At 38.3% G+C, this 21,729-nt stretch overlaps 1 protein-coding gene across 2 annotated transcripts in view; it reads left to right on the forward strand.

Moving 5' to 3' along the window:
* The window catches only part of LOC121901682 (neuronal acetylcholine receptor subunit alpha-7-like), a 38,999-nt gene extending 18,444 nt beyond the window's left edge, over positions 1-20,555 (forward strand). For both annotated transcript variants that reach the window (XM_042418590.1, XM_042418589.1), the window contains exons 4-10: positions 2,095-2,139; positions 3,243-3,352; positions 13,772-14,019; positions 14,867-15,061; positions 15,676-15,762; positions 18,086-18,195; positions 18,321-20,555. In XM_042418590.1, the coding sequence (XP_042274524.1) occupies positions 2,095-2,139; positions 3,243-3,352; positions 13,772-14,019; positions 14,867-15,061; positions 15,676-15,762; positions 18,086-18,195; positions 18,321-18,944 (1,419 nt within the window). In that variant the 3' untranslated portion in view covers positions 18,945-20,555. The remainder of the gene's footprint in view (positions 1-2,094; positions 2,140-3,242; positions 3,353-13,771; positions 14,020-14,866; positions 15,062-15,675; positions 15,763-18,085; positions 18,196-18,320) is intronic.
* The last annotated feature ends 1,174 nt before the right edge of the window (positions 20,556-21,729 follow it).

Below are 21,729 nucleotides of genomic sequence, written 5' to 3' on the forward strand. Positions count from 1 at the left end.
TCAGAGATGTCAACCTCTGCTCCTCACTGTCCTGACAGTGCATGTGTCTACCTGAGCTTGACACCTTGACACATTCCCAGTTTATGAAAATTACCATCCCTTCCTCTGTCCTTCAACCCATGACCTAGAAATCAATTCAGGTCAGAGGCCAGCAAATCCTTCAACTGGTTGGTAAAATATGTTTTTTACTTTCACGGACGCTTTGAGTGAGATACTTCAGCTGCAGTCAAACCAGCCGTTCAGATGTTTATAATAGTTTATATGAACTGTTTCTGTAACATGACAAGGTAAAAATCACACCCCTCAATTCACTTAAAACATCTTTCATCCCATCTCTCAGCAAATAGCTGAGAGCTGCTCAAAATTAACATGTACGCTGGACTTTTAATGTACAGATGTCATGGGAGCACCGATGGTTCGTTCATCTTATTTATTCATCAGCTTTAAAGAAAACAGTGTTGACTGGCTGGTGTTCACATGTTTTTAGGTCAGTATAGGTAAAATCCTTCATACAGAGACACATAGAAAAAAAAGAAGCACACATGCACACATTTATCTAACAGAAATATAAAAGTAAAGAAGTGTTTGCAGATGGTTCACTGTGATTGTAGAGAACACAAGGTTTTAGTTTCCTTTTTTATGGGTGGAATCCACCCAGGATCAGTTTTTCTGCATTGATAGGCTTTTCATTGCCCATGTATACTGTCAAATAAGTGTTCCTGGAAATGTGGATGAACACTCATGCCTGTATAAGAGTTACAAGCTTGGCCTTTTGATAGTAGAGTGATGGACAATAAATATTTTACTTCAAGTGGATTAAAGAAAGTGAAGTCTGTGTCAGTGTGTATATTGTGTGTATGTTCACCATCAGCAGAATGCTTCAGGCGTTCTAGTATTCTGACCTTGAATAGTGAGGTAAAGTTAATATTTTCAAGTAATAAATTTTACACGACCCACAGTACTATTTTTGTCATTTCAAAAAATTGCAAACACACACACACACACGCAAACCACTGGGGGATTTGAAATCCTTGAGGAGACACGCATTCCAATCATTACCTTCAGCTGTGACTTTTGCACCATCATCTGGGTCATCTGCTTTCAGAAAAGACATTATTAAAGTGGTTTCCATATGTGTCACATTTCCAACTCCAAACTCAGACAAAAGGACTTATAGAGGAGGAACAAAAGATGGATGTACAGCGGATAAACCAATCCAATGCTTTGAAATAGGAAACCTTTTTGATCTCATGCAGCCTTTCTGTTTCTCTTAAGAATCCATGTAGGTATTCATCTTCACACTTTTTTTACTCTGAACTGAGAGATAAAATTCTGATGCTTGCAAAAATGCTAATTTCTTTAAGCTTTAAGCTTTAAGAAAATGAGCAGCATACTGTAATTTCCCAAATCTTATGTAAAGTAGTTTGTCCATTTTGAAAACATGTTTATGTTAATATGTTGTTTATATGAAATTTGATTGCTTTTGATATTTTTAATGCTCTGGATTACTCCTCATTTATGGATAATTAAGGTCTGTTTATGATCAGTAGGCTGTTTGCAGTAGTGCTCCTAAATTGATACAGTGATGACAACATTCACTAAAATTTCCAGACTGTGTCTAAGTGATAACGTACACCTTAATGAAAACTTACATCTGTGAGTTTAGAACAGAAAAAGTCAGAGCATTACTTTTGTAATTGTATTTTTGTCTGTGAATATGATTTTATTCATCTCATGTTTTTTTTGGTAGAGACACCATGACATTTTAAAGTTCATCACCACAGTGTAAACCCACTAGGACTTTTGTATTTTAAGTTGCCTTAAAAGGGCTGTAATTTGTAAGATGGCTCCACTGTGAAACTGTTCAACAGAGCTACATTTGGTTACATAAAACCAGTTTTTACACAGTTTTAAATAGCCTGGTTTGTTCTTTTTTGGATATGCAAAACAACTGCACTGACTTGCTGATGACAAAGCCCTTTCCACTATATTAAACTATATTAAATATGGATTGGCCTGGTTGTCCTCTCTTCTATAAAAGAAAAACTTATTCTCTTTTTTCCTCCTCTCTTTCTCATCTTTTTCTGTCCTCAGGATGAGAAGAACCAAGTGCTCATGACCAACGCCTGGCTGCAGCTGGTGAGTGGCAGCTCATTATCACCAATTTAATGTTTTTAAATCATATTCATTGATTTTATTATCCAATTATCTTCTGTGAGTGTGTCTCTCATTACTAGTACAACTACATTAGATACAATTTTAACAAAACACATCCAGAGACACTGTTTATTTCCTGGATTAATTATTTGTACTTGCTCACAGTCTAAAAGCAATATCCGTCCATCCATCCATCCATGTGCATATGTGTGTGAGAGAAATAGAGAGAGAATGCATTTGTGTGAGCATGTTCAACGCTGGCATCAGCATACTCAAGAAAGCTTCACTTTAGGCAGACTGTCAAGCAGAAGGAGAGGAGGAGAATAATGAAGAGGGAGGGAGGAACAGTGCAGCATATTTAAGCAGCATATTTAAGTGGAAGTCAACTTGATTGTTAATGCCAACGGGCCAAAACTTCTACAGATAGATTCATAGCCTCGAGCCAAAATAATCTGTGCATCAGTTATAGGTTTTTCAAATAGGACACAATTTGCGCAGTGCTTACTGTTAAGTGCAACTGAAATCTCAACTTGATGCTTTGAGAAGTCGTGGTAGCTTGAACAAGTAGATTACAAGAAGCAGAGAGAAGAACCATCTCTAGCTAGTTGTACTGGTGGTTATTGGTTGTATACAGTGCTGCTATCCAGAGTTCAACAGAAAGCTATACATGAGGATCTGTTAGTCAAAGCAGATCTGAAAGTAGAGTATGTGTGCATGAGATCCACAGTAGCTGTTTCACATTGAATGTAGCTGTTTTATAACTGCAGAAAGCTGGTCAGAGGCTGCTACATTTTAAGCCTTGTAGTATACCTGTCATGGTTAGAAACATGTTTTCGAAGAATTAACTTTTCTTTCTTTCCTTGATCACTTACTCTATTTTCATTTCCAAGATATGACCCTTCTCATTTCATCTGCCTTTTCCTTGTAAAATTTAATTAGATTAGTTCAAGTAGCCGTTAGAAATTAAGGGATTTTTCAGAGTTGAAGAGTTTAAGAGTTATTGCATACATGTAAAAAAAAAAAGAATAAATAAAAAAAAGGAACATCATCTGAAAGTCTCTTATGAAAATTTCTCTCTGTCTCAGTATTGGACAGACATCTACCTGAGCTGGAATCCAGAAAAATACCCCGGCGTCCAGAACCTCCGATTCCCTTCAGACCAGATCTGGACCCCTGACATCCTCCTTTACAACAGGTCAGAGCTGCCTGCTGCTACTCATCACCACTTTACTTAAGTTGGAAAAGTGGTGACTTTTTTCTTTCCTTTTTAAATATTGTCCTATATATGTTTTGTTTTTGTTTTGTTTTTTTCTTTTTTGGGTAATCAAGTGTAATAAGATAGGTGTAATCTGACACTGTCACTCCTCTATAGCAGATAAACACACCTGTCAGAGACGGAGTGTTTTCTTACTGTTTTTATTTTTGAAGAAGTGTATCGGGGGAGTGAAATATCATTCTAATCCTTCTTACAAGCCACTATTTTATTAAATTCTGTCTTTAATCTCTATAAACTGTAGCAGTGTCAGGGTTACTATAAACCAGACTGATAAATAATCACACCCAAACACAAAAGCCAGTGACACAGGCAGCAGGAGGAGAGGCTGCATTTTAATAACTTAAACAGAGATTTCCCTGCATTTATGCAGCTGATGGATTTGCCCACTGATAGAAAATTGCCATGATAAATACTTCATTCACTCTTTCTGTCAGTGACTAAATCTCAGCTGTCTCAGCTCAACCTGTTGATGTAATGTAGTAGCTGATAAAGTCTGTCAGTCTCTTTGGGAATAGCCTCGCCTGTTATCATTAAAGATACTAATGTCATAAATAAAAGCAGGTAATTTTTCTTCATATTAAAACAAAAAGTCGCTGTTTTTTAAGGAGGCATTAGGTCAAAGTATTTTATTTTTTATAAGTGTCGCTGAGTGAGCTCATTGCATTTAATGATTCAGGTCATGCTATTGCTGTTTGCTAATCAGCTGTTCGTCACGCTTCTGTGTGTGGCGCTCTCAAGTCAATTAAAAATGTGGGCCAGTTGTTTTTCTCCAAAACAACTAATTGCACTGGGTTTGCGTGCTTGAGTGAGAGATGGATGATTGGGTCTCAGACAGAGGTGAGATGGATAGATTCAGTCACAAAGAGAAAGACAATGACACAGATAAAGTGTGTATATAGCCCTCCATGGAAAGAATATTGTAAAACAAGGGAGATAGACAGCTTTGCTTTTGATCTTCACTGACATTAAGGATGGATGGAAGGATGGATGGATGGATGAATAAAGGAACCTCAGATGTTTCTCTTCATGCCCGTATTTCCCACACAAACACACACACATCATTACAGGGAACACGAGGACAAAACAAAGGTTTGGGCGTATTAACCCAAATTTTAAAAGCTCAGCTTTTAGACCTGCCAGGATTACCCATCCTAATCTCTCTGCTCTCACCCCTCTCTTTCCCCATCTCTGCCTTTTACCCTCTGCCTCCCTCCCTTCCTCCCTCTCTCCCTTCATCATCCATCCTGCCTTACCATCTCTCCTCTCCTCTTCTCTCATTCCATTTGTGGCTCCCTCCGTCTCTCTTTCATAACTCACTGTCTCACCATAATTCACTCTATTCAATCAACTCTTTCCCTTCATATTTTATCGTTCCCAGCCTTCAGCAGTCCTCTCTATAAATCATCCCATCTACCTGTCTCTGTCAAGGTGTCAGCATGTTACTCTCCTCCTTTTATGTCTCGCTAGTTTCCTGACTCTCCTCTCTGTGTGTTACTTGGCTGCCTGCTCAAAGTCTGTGCCCACATGAAAACAAAAACTCTGTCTTCTAAAAAATGCCTTAAGATATTTCTAATTTGCTTTGCCAAATATGCTTGGATTATGTTCAATGGAAATATGTTATTTTTTTCAGGAAAGTGTACAAAGCACCGAACTTTGTTGTTTAGGTTTGTGCTTCTAAAGCTAAGGCTACGTTAAGGAAAGGAAAGTTCTTCATTTTGGTTAAATATTGTACATGTTCAGACCAAAAATGCCAGTGCAGCATTATAGTGCAGGGGTGTGCAGTGGTGAGGACCCAGTTGTGTGATGTAATGCTGTGAACTTTAATCCCAGACCCGGCCAACTTTCCTCCATTTCCCTGCCTGCGAACCCAAACAAATGGACACAAATGGAGTCTAGCCTGTAATTAGGCACAACGATGCTTTGTTTTTTTGCTAATGTTAGCAGTCTAACATACTCACAATGACAATGCTAATGGATCATGCTGATGTTTAGCAGGTACAGCATTTATGTCTTGTAGGTATTTGGTCATAAACCAGGACAGGAAAAATCAGAGTTTTGACCTGAGGATGGCGCTAGATTTTACGGTTATCCTGTGGGTTCATCCTGTGTGGAACCAATTCATCTAGTAAATGTTGAGATATTTCACTTTAGAGGTGAAAATTTTGATCTGTTGCCAAATTTCCCAATAATCTGTCCAACAGTTGTTGAGATATTTAAGTCTGAACCAAAATGATGGACAGGAATAGGTTCAACGTGCATTTTCTCAGTATGTTAAATTAATAGCATTACGTTTTCTATTTGCTAATGTAAATAAGTTGTATTTATTTTTTAGGAGACAGGATTGAAAACCAAAAAATACATTCACAACAACTTGATGAGATCGGCCATTTCTATTTCAGTATGGTTAATTGAAAAAAAAAATCTGTGTTGATGTTGCTAGTTTTCTCCCTCAGGCTGTTGGTAACCTTGTTGAAGTTGGCGGATATGAACAATAATGTGAAGCTGGAGGGGAAGATTCAGTTAACAGTCGAGCCAGAAGGTTTACATGCACCCTGAGGAGAGATGAAAATTTATAGCAATTCCAGCAATAATATGGATCGCTGCTGGAAACACACACACACACACACACACACACACACACCAAATTAATGACACCACTCACCTCTAAGCTCCTCTTCTCCACCACATCCACTAGTGCACAGTAAATATCTATGCACACACATGCACACAAGTTTAGTATGTGATGCAATCCAGCTCAGGGATGCACAAAAGTACATGTGTGCAGGCAGTACACACTTCACCAGCACACTGCATACACACACATATACTCTGTCACACCATTACAGGCAATAATGGTAGAACACACGCCATTACTCAGTGGGCCACCAGTGCGCAGCCAATAACACGGTGCTACACTCTTTTTGTGTTGAATAGCGGATACATTCAGACTTAATACAATGCTGCTCAGGTGAGAGCTTGCCATAAATCCATTCATAGGTTTCTATTGTTTTAATATGAAGTTAATGATGTTTAGGATGTCAGATACCATCTCAACATGGAGTGTGTTCAATGAAAAGAATAGAAAAAATCTGATATTGTCTGTGATGAGTCATTCAACTCATATTATCCCAGTGTGAAATCTCTCATATCACTCTCATATTGCTTTTCATATTTTCAGATCATTGCACTCTCACTGAGTCACAATGATGTTTCACGCATGGATAATACATATTGTGAGTCATGGATTTACCATCCAGACCATATCCGGGCATACCGCCTGAGGAGAATATTTTCTTATTCACTATATTTGCAATGGTTTCATACGGTGATTGACAGCAGCCATCTTCCAATTCAGATCAAAAGGCTTTTAACTGTATGTCAAGGTGTTATTAGCATGGCTCAGACTAATTGGCTATTTTTTACTTGACTCTTGAAAAGTAAACCCTCTGGTGATATGAGATTATCCTCCCATTCCAGTCTTCTGGCTATCACCCCCTTTGTTATTGAATTTATTGCAAACATGGGGCAGGACACATAAGAAAATCCAAAGAACTGAATACATCAAGTCTCAAAATGTTGTTTTTTTAAAGGACAAATGCACTTGGCCTCCACTGAAACAGAGTAACATGTTTATACTGAAGCTGCTCCACTTCTTTCATGAGAACTGTAAACTTTCATGTTGGTTGTTTGGCTCCATCTCGTTTGTCATAACGGCTGATAAGCCACGAGGGTTTGTGCATGCATGTGTTCGCATGACTGTTTTGTTTAAGCTTGTTCTTGTGCATGAAGTGGTGCATGTGGGATTGTGTTTGCATAAGGAATAGACAGATATAAAACAGATATATAAGCCATTGACCCCCTCTCTGATTAGAGGTAAAAGTCAATGGTCTCACTTGACTGAGGATCGATGAGGCACATGAAGGACGTCCAACTCAGGTAAACCACAGACAGAATCCTAATGCTGGCAGCAGGGAAGGTGGATGCACAACACAGACAGAGCATTGTGACAGGCCATAAAGATGAAAGGGGAAATAATCAAATAAATGGGTAGTTTGGGGGATTTTTTTTGTATTTAGATGGATGGATGGTTGAATGACTGGACAGATGGACTGATTCGATGACTTTTCTGTAATTACTTAAATGAACAAACAAAAGAAAAAGAAAATATGGAGCAGAAGCATAATTTCCATGATATAACATACATTTCATAGAAGGCAGACACATCTTTTTATTGATTTGTATGTATGTATGTATTCAAAGCACATTTTCTTTTGGAATATGTGTTTTATAAAAGACCCAGTGAACATGAATGTGATAGTAAAAACATTTTTCTGTAAATCTCTACAGTAAATGATGTTATACTTAAGATTTGTTTAAAATATAAAACTAGCTGAACCAGTCACTATTTGCATGTGTGTGCATGTGTGTATACAAAGTGTTAAAAGAGTACAATTTGGGGGTATCAAGTCCAGTACTGTCCTATGAATATCACTTTTACTTGAGAAGGTGAGCACCCAGGAGCCTAATTAAGTAAGTAAATTACAGGTGCAATGATTAGTAGATTAACTGATTAGTCGATGTCTTCTACAATAATAAACTGAATATATTTGGGTTGTGGACTATTGGTCGGGAAAACAAGACATTTTAGATTGCATCTTGGACTTTGGTAAATAGTGATTGTCGTTTTTCACCATTTTTCTAGAGTTTTATGGACCAAATGACTAATTGATTAATCAAGAAAGTAATAACTTAATGGATAATGAAAATAATTGTTATTTGCAGCCCTGAAGGAAAGATTTTGCTTAACATTAAAAACACTGAAAAGCATGATAATAACAAGATTTATATTTAGAAAATAGAACATAAAGATACAATGGAGTTCCTGTTCACAATTGTTATTCTTCTTATCAATAATATGGGAGTTTCCATCATAAACATGTTTTTAGAATTTTATCAATATCAGGTTCAAGCTCAAGTTTAATTAGTGACATTACCATTTGCCTATTTGCTGGAGTTTCTCACAAGATTAAAAAAAAAGAATTTACACTTAGAACAATTATATAACATATCATTATCCTAACAAAATCATTCCAGTCCTCCTGTTCCATCTTTCCTTACTTACTTGCTGATTTGAAGATGAAGATGTTTTAAGTAATCTATTCCGCATGGCTCATTATGTGTATTTGCGCTCTGCCTGTATTTCCTAGTTATAAATATATCCCACTGTAAAATGGAAATATACTGTACTTCTTGCCTGCAGCTTCCTTGCCCATCTAGTTAACCACAGAGCCTTAAGGCTGTCAAACAGAATGCCTGATGTCAAGACCCCCTGAGGCTGTTTAGTTGAATGCTTCATTCCTGGGATATGACATAACACACATGGATGGATAGGTAAGGAGGCACTGACCTGTGTAGCTCTAACTGTGAGTCGCTAACAGCTTCAGGGAAGGTGTTAGCTTTCTCCCCATGAGCGATAAGCCTTATGTTCTTGTTTAGCGGAGGAGCGCTCTTTTCTTCTTATCTGTCTTGATGTGGAAAAGTTAAAATAAATGTTTACAATGAAAAAATATCACAGCTAAGGGCAAAAATGTACTCTGTGGTCCTTGTTGCTCTTTTAGCCTGAGAAGCCTGAGGTATAAAAATCAAATCACAACATTTAAGGCACATGATATTATTATATTATGTATTCTTGCTTAAAGACTTCATTTTAAAGATAGTGCATTTAACATATTTTTAATTGTACATGATAATTTATTCCACCCTGCATGGCTTTCTTTCTATCACAGATACACTTCTTTATGTTAGGACTTCCTTCTTTTTGTCATTAGTAAATCTGTGTGCGTGTGTATCTGTGTGAGGACATCAGCAGGTGTTGAGTGAGTGAGATGAAAGCCTGGTGACTCATGTCCCATGGTGCAGGAACCTGTCACTGCCACCATTGTCATTGTTGGTCGGTCTCCCCCTTACCCACCTCTCACATGTCCACAGTACTCTGTCTTTAGTGTGTGTGTGTGTGAGGGTGCATTGTGCAAATATGACCACTTTCCATTCTCCCAGGGCTATCGCTTGTCACACAACACATACAACTTGTCACAAATGTATGTATTTTTAATAATTAAAATGTGAACATTGCAAAAAAAGATCATTATTTCAAAGTATTTTGTCTCAAAATATTACAGTATTTTGTCTTAACAGGAATATAAAAAATATTCTAATGTCCTGATGAGATAATTGCATTTGCTTTTAGTCCATCTCTATCTTGAAGAAAGCTAAATAAAGTTGTGGAAAACAACTCTTCTCACTCTTCTGGCACATTTCACATTTTAAAACAGGGAATGCGTTCCACTGTCTCTGTGTGCATGACCTAATGAAAAAAAAGTTGTGTGGTACTGCACATCTCTACTTACTGCTCTGCACATGTGCATATATTGTACAGTATGTACTCAAAATTCAAAACACACACACACACACACACACACACACACACACACACACACACACACACACACAGACACACACAGACGCACACGCACTCTGCTTTGATGTGTGTAAGCGCTGATTGCAGGAAAGCGCACACCGTCAGATAAAGTAAGGCCCAAGCTTGAATAATTCATCGCATGACTCCGCCTTGGCAAACCCACACATCCCTTCCCCCGGTACCCAGAGCCACAGCTGATAACAACACACACAGAAGAAATAAATTACAACACTTAACCCCACTGAAAAGGTAAATCACTCAATCTCAGGGAAGGCAGGGACAAATAAAATGGGTCCACCTACAAATTCTCTTAAGATGTAGGTCATGTTCTTTTCTCAAGGCTTTGAAAGAAGCTCTAGGATGTTTCTGACAAACTGGCGTTATCTCTTTTGCTGGGGACTGAATTGAGTGTGCTGATTTGTGAGCGGATGTATAGATGTATTGTGTGCGCCTTTAGACTGTATGTATGTACAGCTGACAATGTACGTCCAAGTTGGTGTGGATAGTGAAAAACTCTCCACTGGGTTTTTGTATGGTCTTTAATGACAAACGCTGCACTTGGCTGATAGGAATGTGTGTGAGTGTGCATTTCAGGGGCATTGCATAGAATGAATAAAATCTCCATGCTACTATACTACTAATATTTATTATTCTTTCCCACTACTAAAAACTGACAGGAGCCTGTAGAGGGGGGATTTTGTCCTCACTCAGTCATTTCCCTACCTGATTATTGAGTTTTCTACAGTATCAATTTCCTTTTTTCTTGATGTGGTGTTGTGTGGGGTTGCATTTCAGCAACATTTCCTACTGCTTTTGCCTCTGCACTCAATTATTTTCTGATGAAAAACTACTAGTTTTCTCAGTCAGAACATGCTTTAAGAATACCACATTTATCACCCACAGCAACCCGGGGGGATACTACTTAACTTAACTGCAACTTAAATGTGAACATACTGGATCAAATTACAAGTATAAATCTGTGAATGTGTTGTTTATCATTTTTAATTTCATGTGATATTTATAGCATCCAAAATAATTATTTCCCTTAGCCCTAAACTTTGGACCATGTTTTGCAGTTTTTTCGGTATTTTCCATGATAAGTTTTTCCTCTTTTTGCTTTCTAGACCAAAATGTTGTACATTTTTCAAAATGCAAAACTTGGCTTTAGCTGATGAAATTTAATTCAGAAAACTGAAATTAGTTGGGGGCTTTAAAAATGCTCCTGTTCCCTAAATGTTGCATGATGTGGTATATGACTGTCCTGTGGAGGTTTTTATTCAGTTACCTCCATGCAGACTGTCAACAAGTGAAAAATCTGCTATGACTCCTGGGGGTAAACTGTCTCCTTAGAAAAACAACTGACAAAGTGTTGTGCCTGTTGTCTGGCTGATGAAAACAGATTTAAAACAAGTGTTATGTAACTGTAAATGGGGGCATGTAAATCCAGATAAACTTTGACATTCAATTAAATAACATTAGTTTCTCTGTGAGGGGAAAAGGTTAATCCAAAACACATATAGCACAACAACAAATTGTATTTTCTATATTTTTCTGAAGTTTCAAAATAATCACTGGTTAATGTTGAATATAAATCATCTCTTCTCTTCGGCTTCCTGCATGGTGTCCCTAAGGGTGTAACAACAGGGAAGAAATAAAAATTAGTGATAAAGAAAAGGAGAGAGCTAGTTGCTACAGTGTAGAATCTATTTGTATGAGATTGTTGGCTATATACTATACACAGAAACAAAACAGAAGGTACTGCCTAAATTCTCTCAAAGTTCACACATTGCCTCTGGCACTTTATTTAAGAGTTCACACTCTCACCAACACCAGAGGAGCGACTCTTTAATACTTAATTAGAGTTCAGCTGGAGTGCCAAAGCTGAAGTAGATCTAGGGTTAGATGTCTTGAGCATTTCTTTTTAACTGTAAGTGTACTTTGTGTCCCCAGAATTTCAGTACATACAGTTTCTACTACGTTCAACAAATTCTTCAAGTTACTTATTGACTTTTGAGGTTTTTTGAGAGCAATGTTAATTCTGACAAGAATTTTTAATTTAGTTTTAGTCTTTGTTGCTTACTGAAAATTTTAGTTGGTTAAAGTCACATTTCAGTCCTTTTTGGTTTTGTTTTAGTCAGGATTTAGTCAGTGGAACACAGTTTTAATTGTAGTCTAATTTTAGTTAATGGTTTAGTCATAATTTTCTCAGACAGTTTCATGATACTATAATGGATTTTGCCGAAGGACATTTCTCCTGGCTGTAAAAATTCCGTTTAGAAGTAAGCATACCTCAAACTACTGTGCGTGTTCAGTCATCTACCGTTACCATACTTCTTTCATATATTATATGAAAACAAATGCCTAAAGTTTGTTAGAAAAAGTGCAATACAATCATATTTCCTTCATGTCGTATTTATTTCTGCATATATCTACAACACATAGCTACTTGTACTTTTTCCCCATTTAATTTTTTATTAGGGCATCAAAAAGCCGTCAAATTTAACTGTATGCCCATTTTGATTAAATTTTTGTTATTAGGGCATCAAAACACCCATTAAACAAGCATTTAACTGTGTGCAAAACGTGTTTGTTTTCACAATTTACAATAATCCTACTTCATAAATAGAAAGTACATAAAACAGTACAAAAAAGACAAACTAACTAAAGTTAAATTGCTTCTTCCCCTCTCCCAGTAAGCGGTCGATTATGTGGTTGGACGAGTTGCATAAATTAGTAAGAAAATGCATAAATTAATAAGATGTTTAGGATGGTCTGTGTGTGTGTGTGTGAGAGAGAGAGAGAGAGAGAGAGAGAGTGTCCGTAAATGCATGTGTTGGTTATATGCCGAAGTGTGTGTGTACATGTGCGCATGCATGTGTCGGTGTTGCGAGTGTCGGTTTTATGCAGGGGGATGCAAACGTGAAGAAAAACAACCAAGGCTTTAAGATGGCTACTGTGATCTAGGTTGTCCGCCAGCTATTTCATCTCATCTTTACTCGTCAGGGCATAATGAACAGAAATTTCGCTGTAACTTTTGTTGTCAATATTTTTTAATTTATGCTGTCATTACAATTTAGTCATGAAAATAAAGGTCGTCAATGAATACTCATCATCAAATTTTAATTGGCAAAATGAACACTGTTTGAGAATCTGGCAAGTCAAGTCAATTGCATCTCAAACTTTGAATATTATAAACTTTGCACAAACAAAGCCTGTCCATGGCAGCAGGTTGTGAACTGAGGAACCTTGAAGGAGGCATCTGTGACTTTTTCTCATGTCACTGATTTGGTTCCTGTCACTGCTTATTTGGCGTAGCAATGGAAGTAAATAATTCATTTTCCATAACCATGGATTTCACTTGGGTTTTAAACGTCTGTATGTGGGTTAGAGGACCGAAGCCGCAGGCTGGTTGATCCACAGGTGGCTGGATAGATACATCAAGTGCCTGCTCACTGTGGTGGCAGGTTAATTTGAAACAGCAAAGAGACTCTCAGGCCTGTTATACTTTTTTCACACAAACAAATGACCTCAAACATACAGATATGATATGCACTAAAAACCAAATATCTACTTTTCATAATACTTAATTTGTCTTTACCAAATGTGCAGACTATTGTTGATTGGAGCAAACAAGAAAAAATGAAAAATTACCCTCTTCTGACATCGTCCATCACAGTCTACATTCAAACAAATTGACAAAACCCATTTTGAAGTAATTGCCAGCTTGTGGTACACGAGCATGATGTCAAAAACAATTAAAAAGGCAATAAAGAGATTTAAACAAAACACACCTTTAGCTCACAGCCAGATGATTAAATGTTTGAACACACACACATTGCTCTCTGTTAATCTCTCTCCAGTGCGGACGAGCGCTTCGACGCCACCTTCCACACCAATGTACTGGTGAATGCGTCAGGTTACTGCCAGTACATCCCCCCCGGCATCTTGAAGAGCACCTGCTACATCGATGTGCGCTGGTTCCCCTTTGACGTACAGAAGTGCGACTTGAAGTTTGGCTCCTGGACACACAACGGCTGGCTGCTGGACCTCCAGATGCTGGATGTGGACACATCCACTTACATATCCAACGGCGAGTGGGATCTTGTCGGTAAGTGGGTTTTTCACTGCAAGTATAACTATCAGGGTAGATGAACGTACTTGAGAATCCATAGTGATTGTATAATTCAATAAGAGCACAAACAACTTTGAAAAAAAGAGTATAACAATACACAACAATCCCTTGCCTTCTTTAATCAACATTTTTGATGGTTTTTAAATATTATAAGCTGAAATATTATGGCACAACTGACTGAGACCCTCTTTTAACGTCTACACAAATAAATTTAGCCAAAATTAAAGAATTACTGTTATATAAATTTCAGTTTTCATTGTGGGACATCATTTCAATGGTTGTAGCTGGATGAACTGGAAAGGGGACATTTTTTGGAAGACCTCCCAAGTGGGGTGTTTCCAGCTGGGACAGAGTAGCAGCAGATCCAAGTGCCTGAACCCCCGTGGGTGTTGGTTAGCTGGAAATGGGTGTCAGACATGAGCAGATGGCATGCAATAGCAATGTTTGACACATTGGCAGGCAAATAGCCAGACCATATGTGAGAGCAGCACACCACATCCCCAGAGTTGGAGTTCAAGGTGAGTTCTACTATGACGAATCAAAAATTATTAAATTTTTTGTTGTTTTCCTCTTGTTTGGCTTTTTACTTTTAGTATGAACTTAAAGTTCATCAAAATAAAGGCAAAGCAAAATTCACTCAGATCCACTCCAGTCGATCATGTCATTGGTGCATTTCCTGTTGTCCATGAATTATTTCACCCATCTTTACATTCATCCTTTTTTCCATCCATCTATATGAATGGATACATGGAAAGATGGGATCATTTCATTTGGTAATTACAGGAATTGGTGTACTACCTGTATGTGTGTACTCGTCTCTCAGGTGTTCCAGCCAAGCGTAATGAGCTGTACTATGAGTGCTGCAAGGAGCCCTACCCTGATGTGACGTTCACGGTCACTATGCGACGCAGAACCCTGTATTATGGACTCAACCTGCTTATCCCCTGTGTTCTGATCTCTGGCTTGGCCCTGCTGGTCTTCCTGCTCCCTGCTGACTCTGGGGAAAAGATCTCTCTGGGTGAGGGGATGCTGAACACATATTCTTTGGATGAAATGACAACTTAAATGAGTTTTAAAATGTGTTATTGATTAATGAAAGAAATATGGAAGGAAGGTTTTTGTATTTTATTTTAAAGTAGGCCTACAGTGCATTTGGAAAGTAAAAAACAAAATCAAAACACGGAGTAATAAGGTTTTCATATACCAGTTTGAAGGTGCTCATACAAATACTCTTACAACTATAAACCAATACATAAACATAATGCATTCTTGTCATTATGAATCATATAGCAAGCCATGAATAAACGCATGTCAAATCCCCTTGGAATAATTGAATTTTAAAATAAGAGTCTTGCCACTAAATTCATTTTGGTATTCTATCAGTGCCTGAGTTTTGATGAATAGCCATCCATAGGTGAGCAGTCACAAGTTACAAAGTGTTTGAGGGATTTCTGGAGCTGTAACCTATCTTGGACACGTCAGAGCTGACAAATGGCTGTAGTCATAAGAACATAACTGATTATATACATAAGTAATTACAAGAATAATTTCACACACCAGTGACCCTGATCAGATAATTTTGTATATGCTTATGCTCTCTCTCGCTCTGTCTCTCTTGATCTCTGTCTCAAGGTATCACTGTGCTGCTTTCACTGACTGTCTTCATGCTTCTGGTAGCAGAGATCATGCCGGCCACGTCCGACTCTGTTCCTCTCATCGGTGGGTTATAATTTTGTGTATGTGTGTCTACATGTAGCATATTGTAATGTATGAATGTAGAAACACCATGTATGAAGCGGCAATTATGCTTCTCCAGGCTGCACATATGCAAACGTACACTGGGGTCACTCTGAGATGTTTATGTTACTGTTTCTTTTATACTTGCATGTAGTATGTTTGTTTGTTTTCATCTCAGTTTTGGACCTGCCTCCCAGCAGAAATTGAATCTGCATGATGCGTTATTGAGAAGATGTGTGTGTGGCTCCTCTGCATGTTTCTGTGACCTACAATTACTCATAACACCCTACTCTGTGAAGGTTCACAGAGACGTTTAAGTGTATCTTCGGAGAAGCATAATTCCAGCTTAAGAAGGGAAGTCATTTTCCAGACAGGTGTTCATTTTTGAACAAGAGCTCACCAGAGCTATATTTGGCACTGTATTACTGCTCAAGCATGGTTACTCCTTGTGAAAGGTTTAACCGATTGATGGAAAAGGGTTTCTTAGAAAACAGCCAAACAGCCTAAAGTGACTATAATATTGATTCAGTCTGTCAACACACAGACATTACTGGCCAGTTCACAGTAACAACTTGACTATCCCTCAGAGTATTTCTTGCATTTCCAGTAAACACCAGTAATATAAAACATGCATTATTGTTGAGTTTTTTCAATGTTGCCAGTTGCCTGACCTCTAAATACACTATACAGTATATGGTCACCTGAAAAAATAATGATTTAAAACCCATCTTACGGTTTAAGCTGGGGTTTGGTTTGAGTAGCCTGAGGGCATCTATACATCATTCACACTGCCCCTGGACAGTGGCTGGAGTAAACTGGGTGGCCAGAACTAAAGCTGTCAGCACCATTAATAGGCTGTGAAACATCTGATTCTCTACTGAGGAGGAAAGAAAGGGGAAAAAAGGAGGATGGAGAAATAAAGGATAAAGGGAAGAGGCAAAGAGACAAAGAGGAGGGAATGAATAACCTTTGGGACTAAAGTTGTCAGAGAGAGTCTTCAAAGGCTTTGTGGAGCAAGTGAAGAGGCAGGCGTGTTAAAACTCCAAGCACACAACAAATACTTTGAATTATAACTGCTGTTTTACAAAATGAAACATGCCATACATAGTATTAATATACAGTACAAGTGTATTGATCCAAGTAGTGTTTAGCTAAGTGCCCTCACTGAGCAAAGCTTGATAGATGCTTCATCAACAGAGTGATTATTATTATCTTTATTTCCCACACACAAGGCCAACTGTGACACTTTTAGTGGGCTTGTTAAAATGACTCATGCCCCTTTACAACACAGTGACTGAATGTGGATGTGAGTTATCGTGGCTGCTTGAACTCAACTGTAAATATATGAAACACTGCTGCCTGAATGAGAACATATGTCTTTTATCATCAGCCCTTAATCACCATATAAGCTAAGTGTGTTCAACTCATTGAAGTTAATTTAGTTAGACCTATCTAATGTGTTTCAAGACAATTTGGCTTAGTTCATTTTAATTCTGTTTAATCCTAATTTTTAATTTAGTCAGTCAGCCATGAACAACAATGAGGTTCGTGACTGAATGTCTCACAATTATATTTTGGATTATTTTATATCATATCTTTAGTCTTCTTTTGACACTCCTCCCAAACAAAGTGATTAGTGATTTATCGTTAATCTTCTTCCACCTCTTGTAAACACATCCTTCAACACCATTTTCAGTGTTATGGCTCTTATTTCTTCACTCGTCTCTCCTCCCATCTCATTGTTTTATCATTTTCTGCTCCACCTCTCTTTTGATCTTCTCCTTCTGCTTAAGTCCCCCTCCCTTTCTCCTCCCATCTTTCTTTCCATGACCAAACAAATAAGGTTGTTTGTGTGCTTGTGTGTATGTGTGTGTGTGTGTGTGCAGGGAGAGAATAAAGTGTTCAGTTCAGCACTCTCTTACTGTTCCCTTAAGTGGGTGAAAACATCCCTCCAGAACCAGCACTAATCTCTCTGTCTCCTACTCTTTTTTGGTTTGTTTACCCCTATTCTCTGTTTTGTCAGAAATTTTGCATAGATTTGTTTCCCCTGTTTTTAGTCCAAGTGTGCATCTTTGCCCCTTGGCAATGTAACTTATTACACAGATTGATCACATTTACTTTCCTTTCATGTTAGTGTGAAATCAACCTATTTTTTGGAATTAATTCAAGCTTAATGTTTTACCTGTTAGTACATGTTAATTAAATGACCATGGGGTAGTTTAAGAGGGGCTAAAAAGTAAAGAAATACATTACCTTATATGTAAGTTAGGGTTTTTATGGTTGATGTTTTCTGTGTACTTGGCAGCTCAGTACTTTGCCAGCACCATGATGATTGTGGGAATGTCTGTGGTGGTGACTGTTATAGTCCTACAGTTTCACCATCATGACCCTCAGGGAGGCAAGATGCCCAAGTGGGTAAGTGACTGAAACTGATTTAGTCAGATTATCATTACTATTGTCATTGATAACATTTAGCACAAATGCCCAAGTTTGCAGGATTGTGTTACATTGTATGTGTGCCACTGCCTCTCTCTTCTCAGGTTCGAGTGGTTCTGTTGAACTGGTGTGCCTGGTTTCTGCGTATGAAACAACCTGGTGATGAGCGCAAGCGCCCCGGTTACAAGTACCGTCACGCCTCCCAGCATCACTCCAGCACCAGCTCCATTGAGATGGGTGCTCTTCCAAGCCTTACCGCGCCGCTCTCCCAGACTTCCTGCCCACCTTGCCCCACAGGCACCTCCAATGGTTCCATGAGCCTCTACTTCGGCAGCTACCACCCCATAGATAGTCCACACTGCCCACCTTCTAGCGACTCAGGAGTAGCGCTAGGGGGACGTGCCCATGGCTCCATCAGTGAGGAGGCTGGGCCACCTGGAGGAGTTGGCAGTGGTATTGGAAGCCTGGGAATGGGTGTTGGAGGTGGGATGGGAGTTGGTATCCCCCCACCAGAGATCCAGCGCATCTTGGAGGAGGTGACCTACATAGCCCAGCGGTTCCGGGACCAGGATGAGGCTGAGGCCATCTGCAGCGAGTGGAAGTTTGCAGCAGCGGTGGTAGACCGGCTGTGCCTGGTGGCCTTCTCTCTCTTCTCCATAATTTGCACCTTCACCATCCTCATGTCAGCACCCAACTTCATAGAGGCTGTTTCCAAGGACTTCACATAGCTGGATGCAGCAGCAGGAGAGAAGTAAAGAAGAAGGGGCAAAACGATAAGAGATAAAGAAGTGAGAAAGTGGAAAGGGGAAGGAAAAAATGTAAAGAGCAGTAGGAAAGTGGTTCCCAACCTACAGCCTATATGAAAGGAAGTGGTGGGTTACACAGATTTTTATGAAAAGAAGAAAACTAGGTTCAAAAAAAGTAAAGCCTTGGGGTTCTGCCAAACTGCTGAATCATGTAGTAAATTACACCAGTCAGGAGACAAAATCACAACAATTGATGAACAAGTAATTACAAAGACACATCATTATTTTACATGATCACATTCTAAATTAATTGAAAACACACTGATTCATAGTCCCACTTATTCTTAATGTCAGTGACAAATTGTTCATATCTAGAAGAGGAGAAGAAGGCAGAAGGCTGGGAATCACTGGAGCAGTCGAGGAGGGCACAGTTTGAATTTTCTTTTTCACATTTGGTAAGATATCAATAAGGCGATGATAATGATGCTTATTGCCTTATTGAAAACTGTGTATAATATTGTAAAAATATTGTATTATCTGCACTATTCATTTAAAAACTATGTTCATACATTACACATTACAATGACACAAAGGCCCACTTCACTGCATCTTCTCTGGTTGATTTCAGTCATCTTAATTATTGTTGACCTGTATGTGCAAATCCACACACATATGTACAAATACTGCCTCTGTCACACACACTCCAAACGTTCACTCTCTGAACTCTCATAAAGAAGCTTTTTCTGATGATGTACCATCTCTGTAATAATGTTAGGTTAGTTACTAAAATGAGATGTTTCACTGTGAACTTTGTTGTTTTTTTGCTTTCACTTTGACCACTAGACACAACTGTATTGCTTTTACACAAATGTGGAGCCCTTTTCATTATTTTTCAGGTATATCAGAGTAGGAATGCTTATTTGGGATCACTTTTCACTTCATCTCGCCTGTTTTATTTTAAACTATCAAATCTGTAATGTAATAAGAGTAGTTTGGAAAAGAGTAATATTGAGAACAATTAGTATATTGTATCAAAATGCAGTGCTGACTGGAAGGAAGCGGTGTTGACCAGTTAAACAAGATGCACAGCTGTCAAATACAGCATGTTGAATATTGTATTGTACATCTCTTAACCATCTGGTCTGACACTATACATGCTAAATAATTTTAATAATTTTCTGCAGAAACATTGTCAAGTATTGCTGTAAAAATACCCATATTGACGTACCTTAAAAAGATGAGCAGGAACATTGAACTTCTTGGAATTCACTGTACATAAATGATCACTGAAGATGAAGAGCAATGTGACTTTTGAACCTCTGACAACACAGACAACAGTTAAAGGCTTGACAGGAAGAGGAATACTCCACAGCTCAAACTTCCAAACTTTCATGAACTTCCATCACTGGAGAATATACTGTAGATTTATAAAAGGCCCCCGTGTCAGTGTGTTTTGTAGAGGGAGCCGAGTGACTGATGTACACAACAAAGTTGTTAATGTATTTAGTTTTCACTTCCACTTCCCAACCATCTCTTTGTTGTAGGTACAGTCATTGGTCTCTTTTTCTCTTTCTCTGTCTTTCCAAGTGTGAGTTTTTGGCTTTCTATGTTAATAAAAGTCTATTTATTCTCTGTATAACTGACTCTGTATAGATCTGTGGAGGGAGGGGGATGTTTGAAAGAGTACATTGAGACAGTAACCAGTTAACATCCATATCTTCATAGTATTATAATAGCCCAGCCTTACTCCAGGTTCACTGTGGTGAATGACCTGACATTAGAGCATGTTATGTGGTGGAATTTACAGCATTATCCCAAAAAGTGAATAAAACCTGAATTCTCTCCTTAGATTTATACAGTTGCAGCGTTAAACAAACTGACCACACATGTCTGTATAAATCAAAGGTGAAAACATAAGCTAACTTAGTTTCAAGCTTGTTAAACTCTATCCACAAAGTACAGGTTCAATCAGAGTGCCAACTTGGAAGAAAACGGATCATCTTGATGTGTGCAGTGCAAAATGTAAAGGCTCTGTTAATGAGGAGGGTAAATTAGAATAAGTAATTTAACTGGTTGTGACGAAGTTGAGTAATAGACACGAATTGCATATTTAAAGATGAGCACATCAACAAACAGAATGTCAACATCAGTGTCCCCAGTGATAATTAGGCAGATGAGTGAGCCATTAATGTGTCTGGTGTTTTTGTCTCCAGCCTTTATCTCTTTGAAATACTGACTATGCCACTATTTTAATAGGCTGAATCATGCTAACCTTGATAGAAATGCGAAAAGATAAACATAAAGTCAGCCTTAACTGTGAGTCTTTACCATGATCCTCAAGGCAAATGTAATGTCACCCAATTAACAAGGAAAAGTGAAATTTAATTGTCTTTGGTCTGATGTAAGGAAAGGAAGTAAAATATTGAGTGGGAGAGGAAATCTAATAGAAATCTTAACTGAAATAGGCCAAAAAAGCATGGAAGATGAAGAATGTGGGGCATGTTTTCCTTTTGTGGTCTAGGAAATGTGCTCTGATTTCTTTTTTGTGTGGCCAACAAAGCCTTCCTCTCAACTTCCAATTGTTTGATGTTTTGTGGATGAACTCCAATCTATAAGACTAGGCCCACATTTCAGGCGGAATGGTGCAATTATTCCTTAAAGAGATCGAGTTTTATTTTGGGATGTGTGCAGACTGGAGGGATATCAAAAATTCCCGAGTGGATCCCTCCCAAGAGACAGCTTTCAGTCATTGCACAATATGTCCATC

Source organism: Thunnus maccoyii, chromosome 8 (genome assembly GCF_910596095.1).
Source record: "Thunnus maccoyii chromosome 8, fThuMac1.1, whole genome shotgun sequence".
In the NCBI taxonomy this organism is placed as follows: domain Eukaryota; kingdom Metazoa; phylum Chordata; class Actinopteri; order Scombriformes; family Scombridae; genus Thunnus; species Thunnus maccoyii.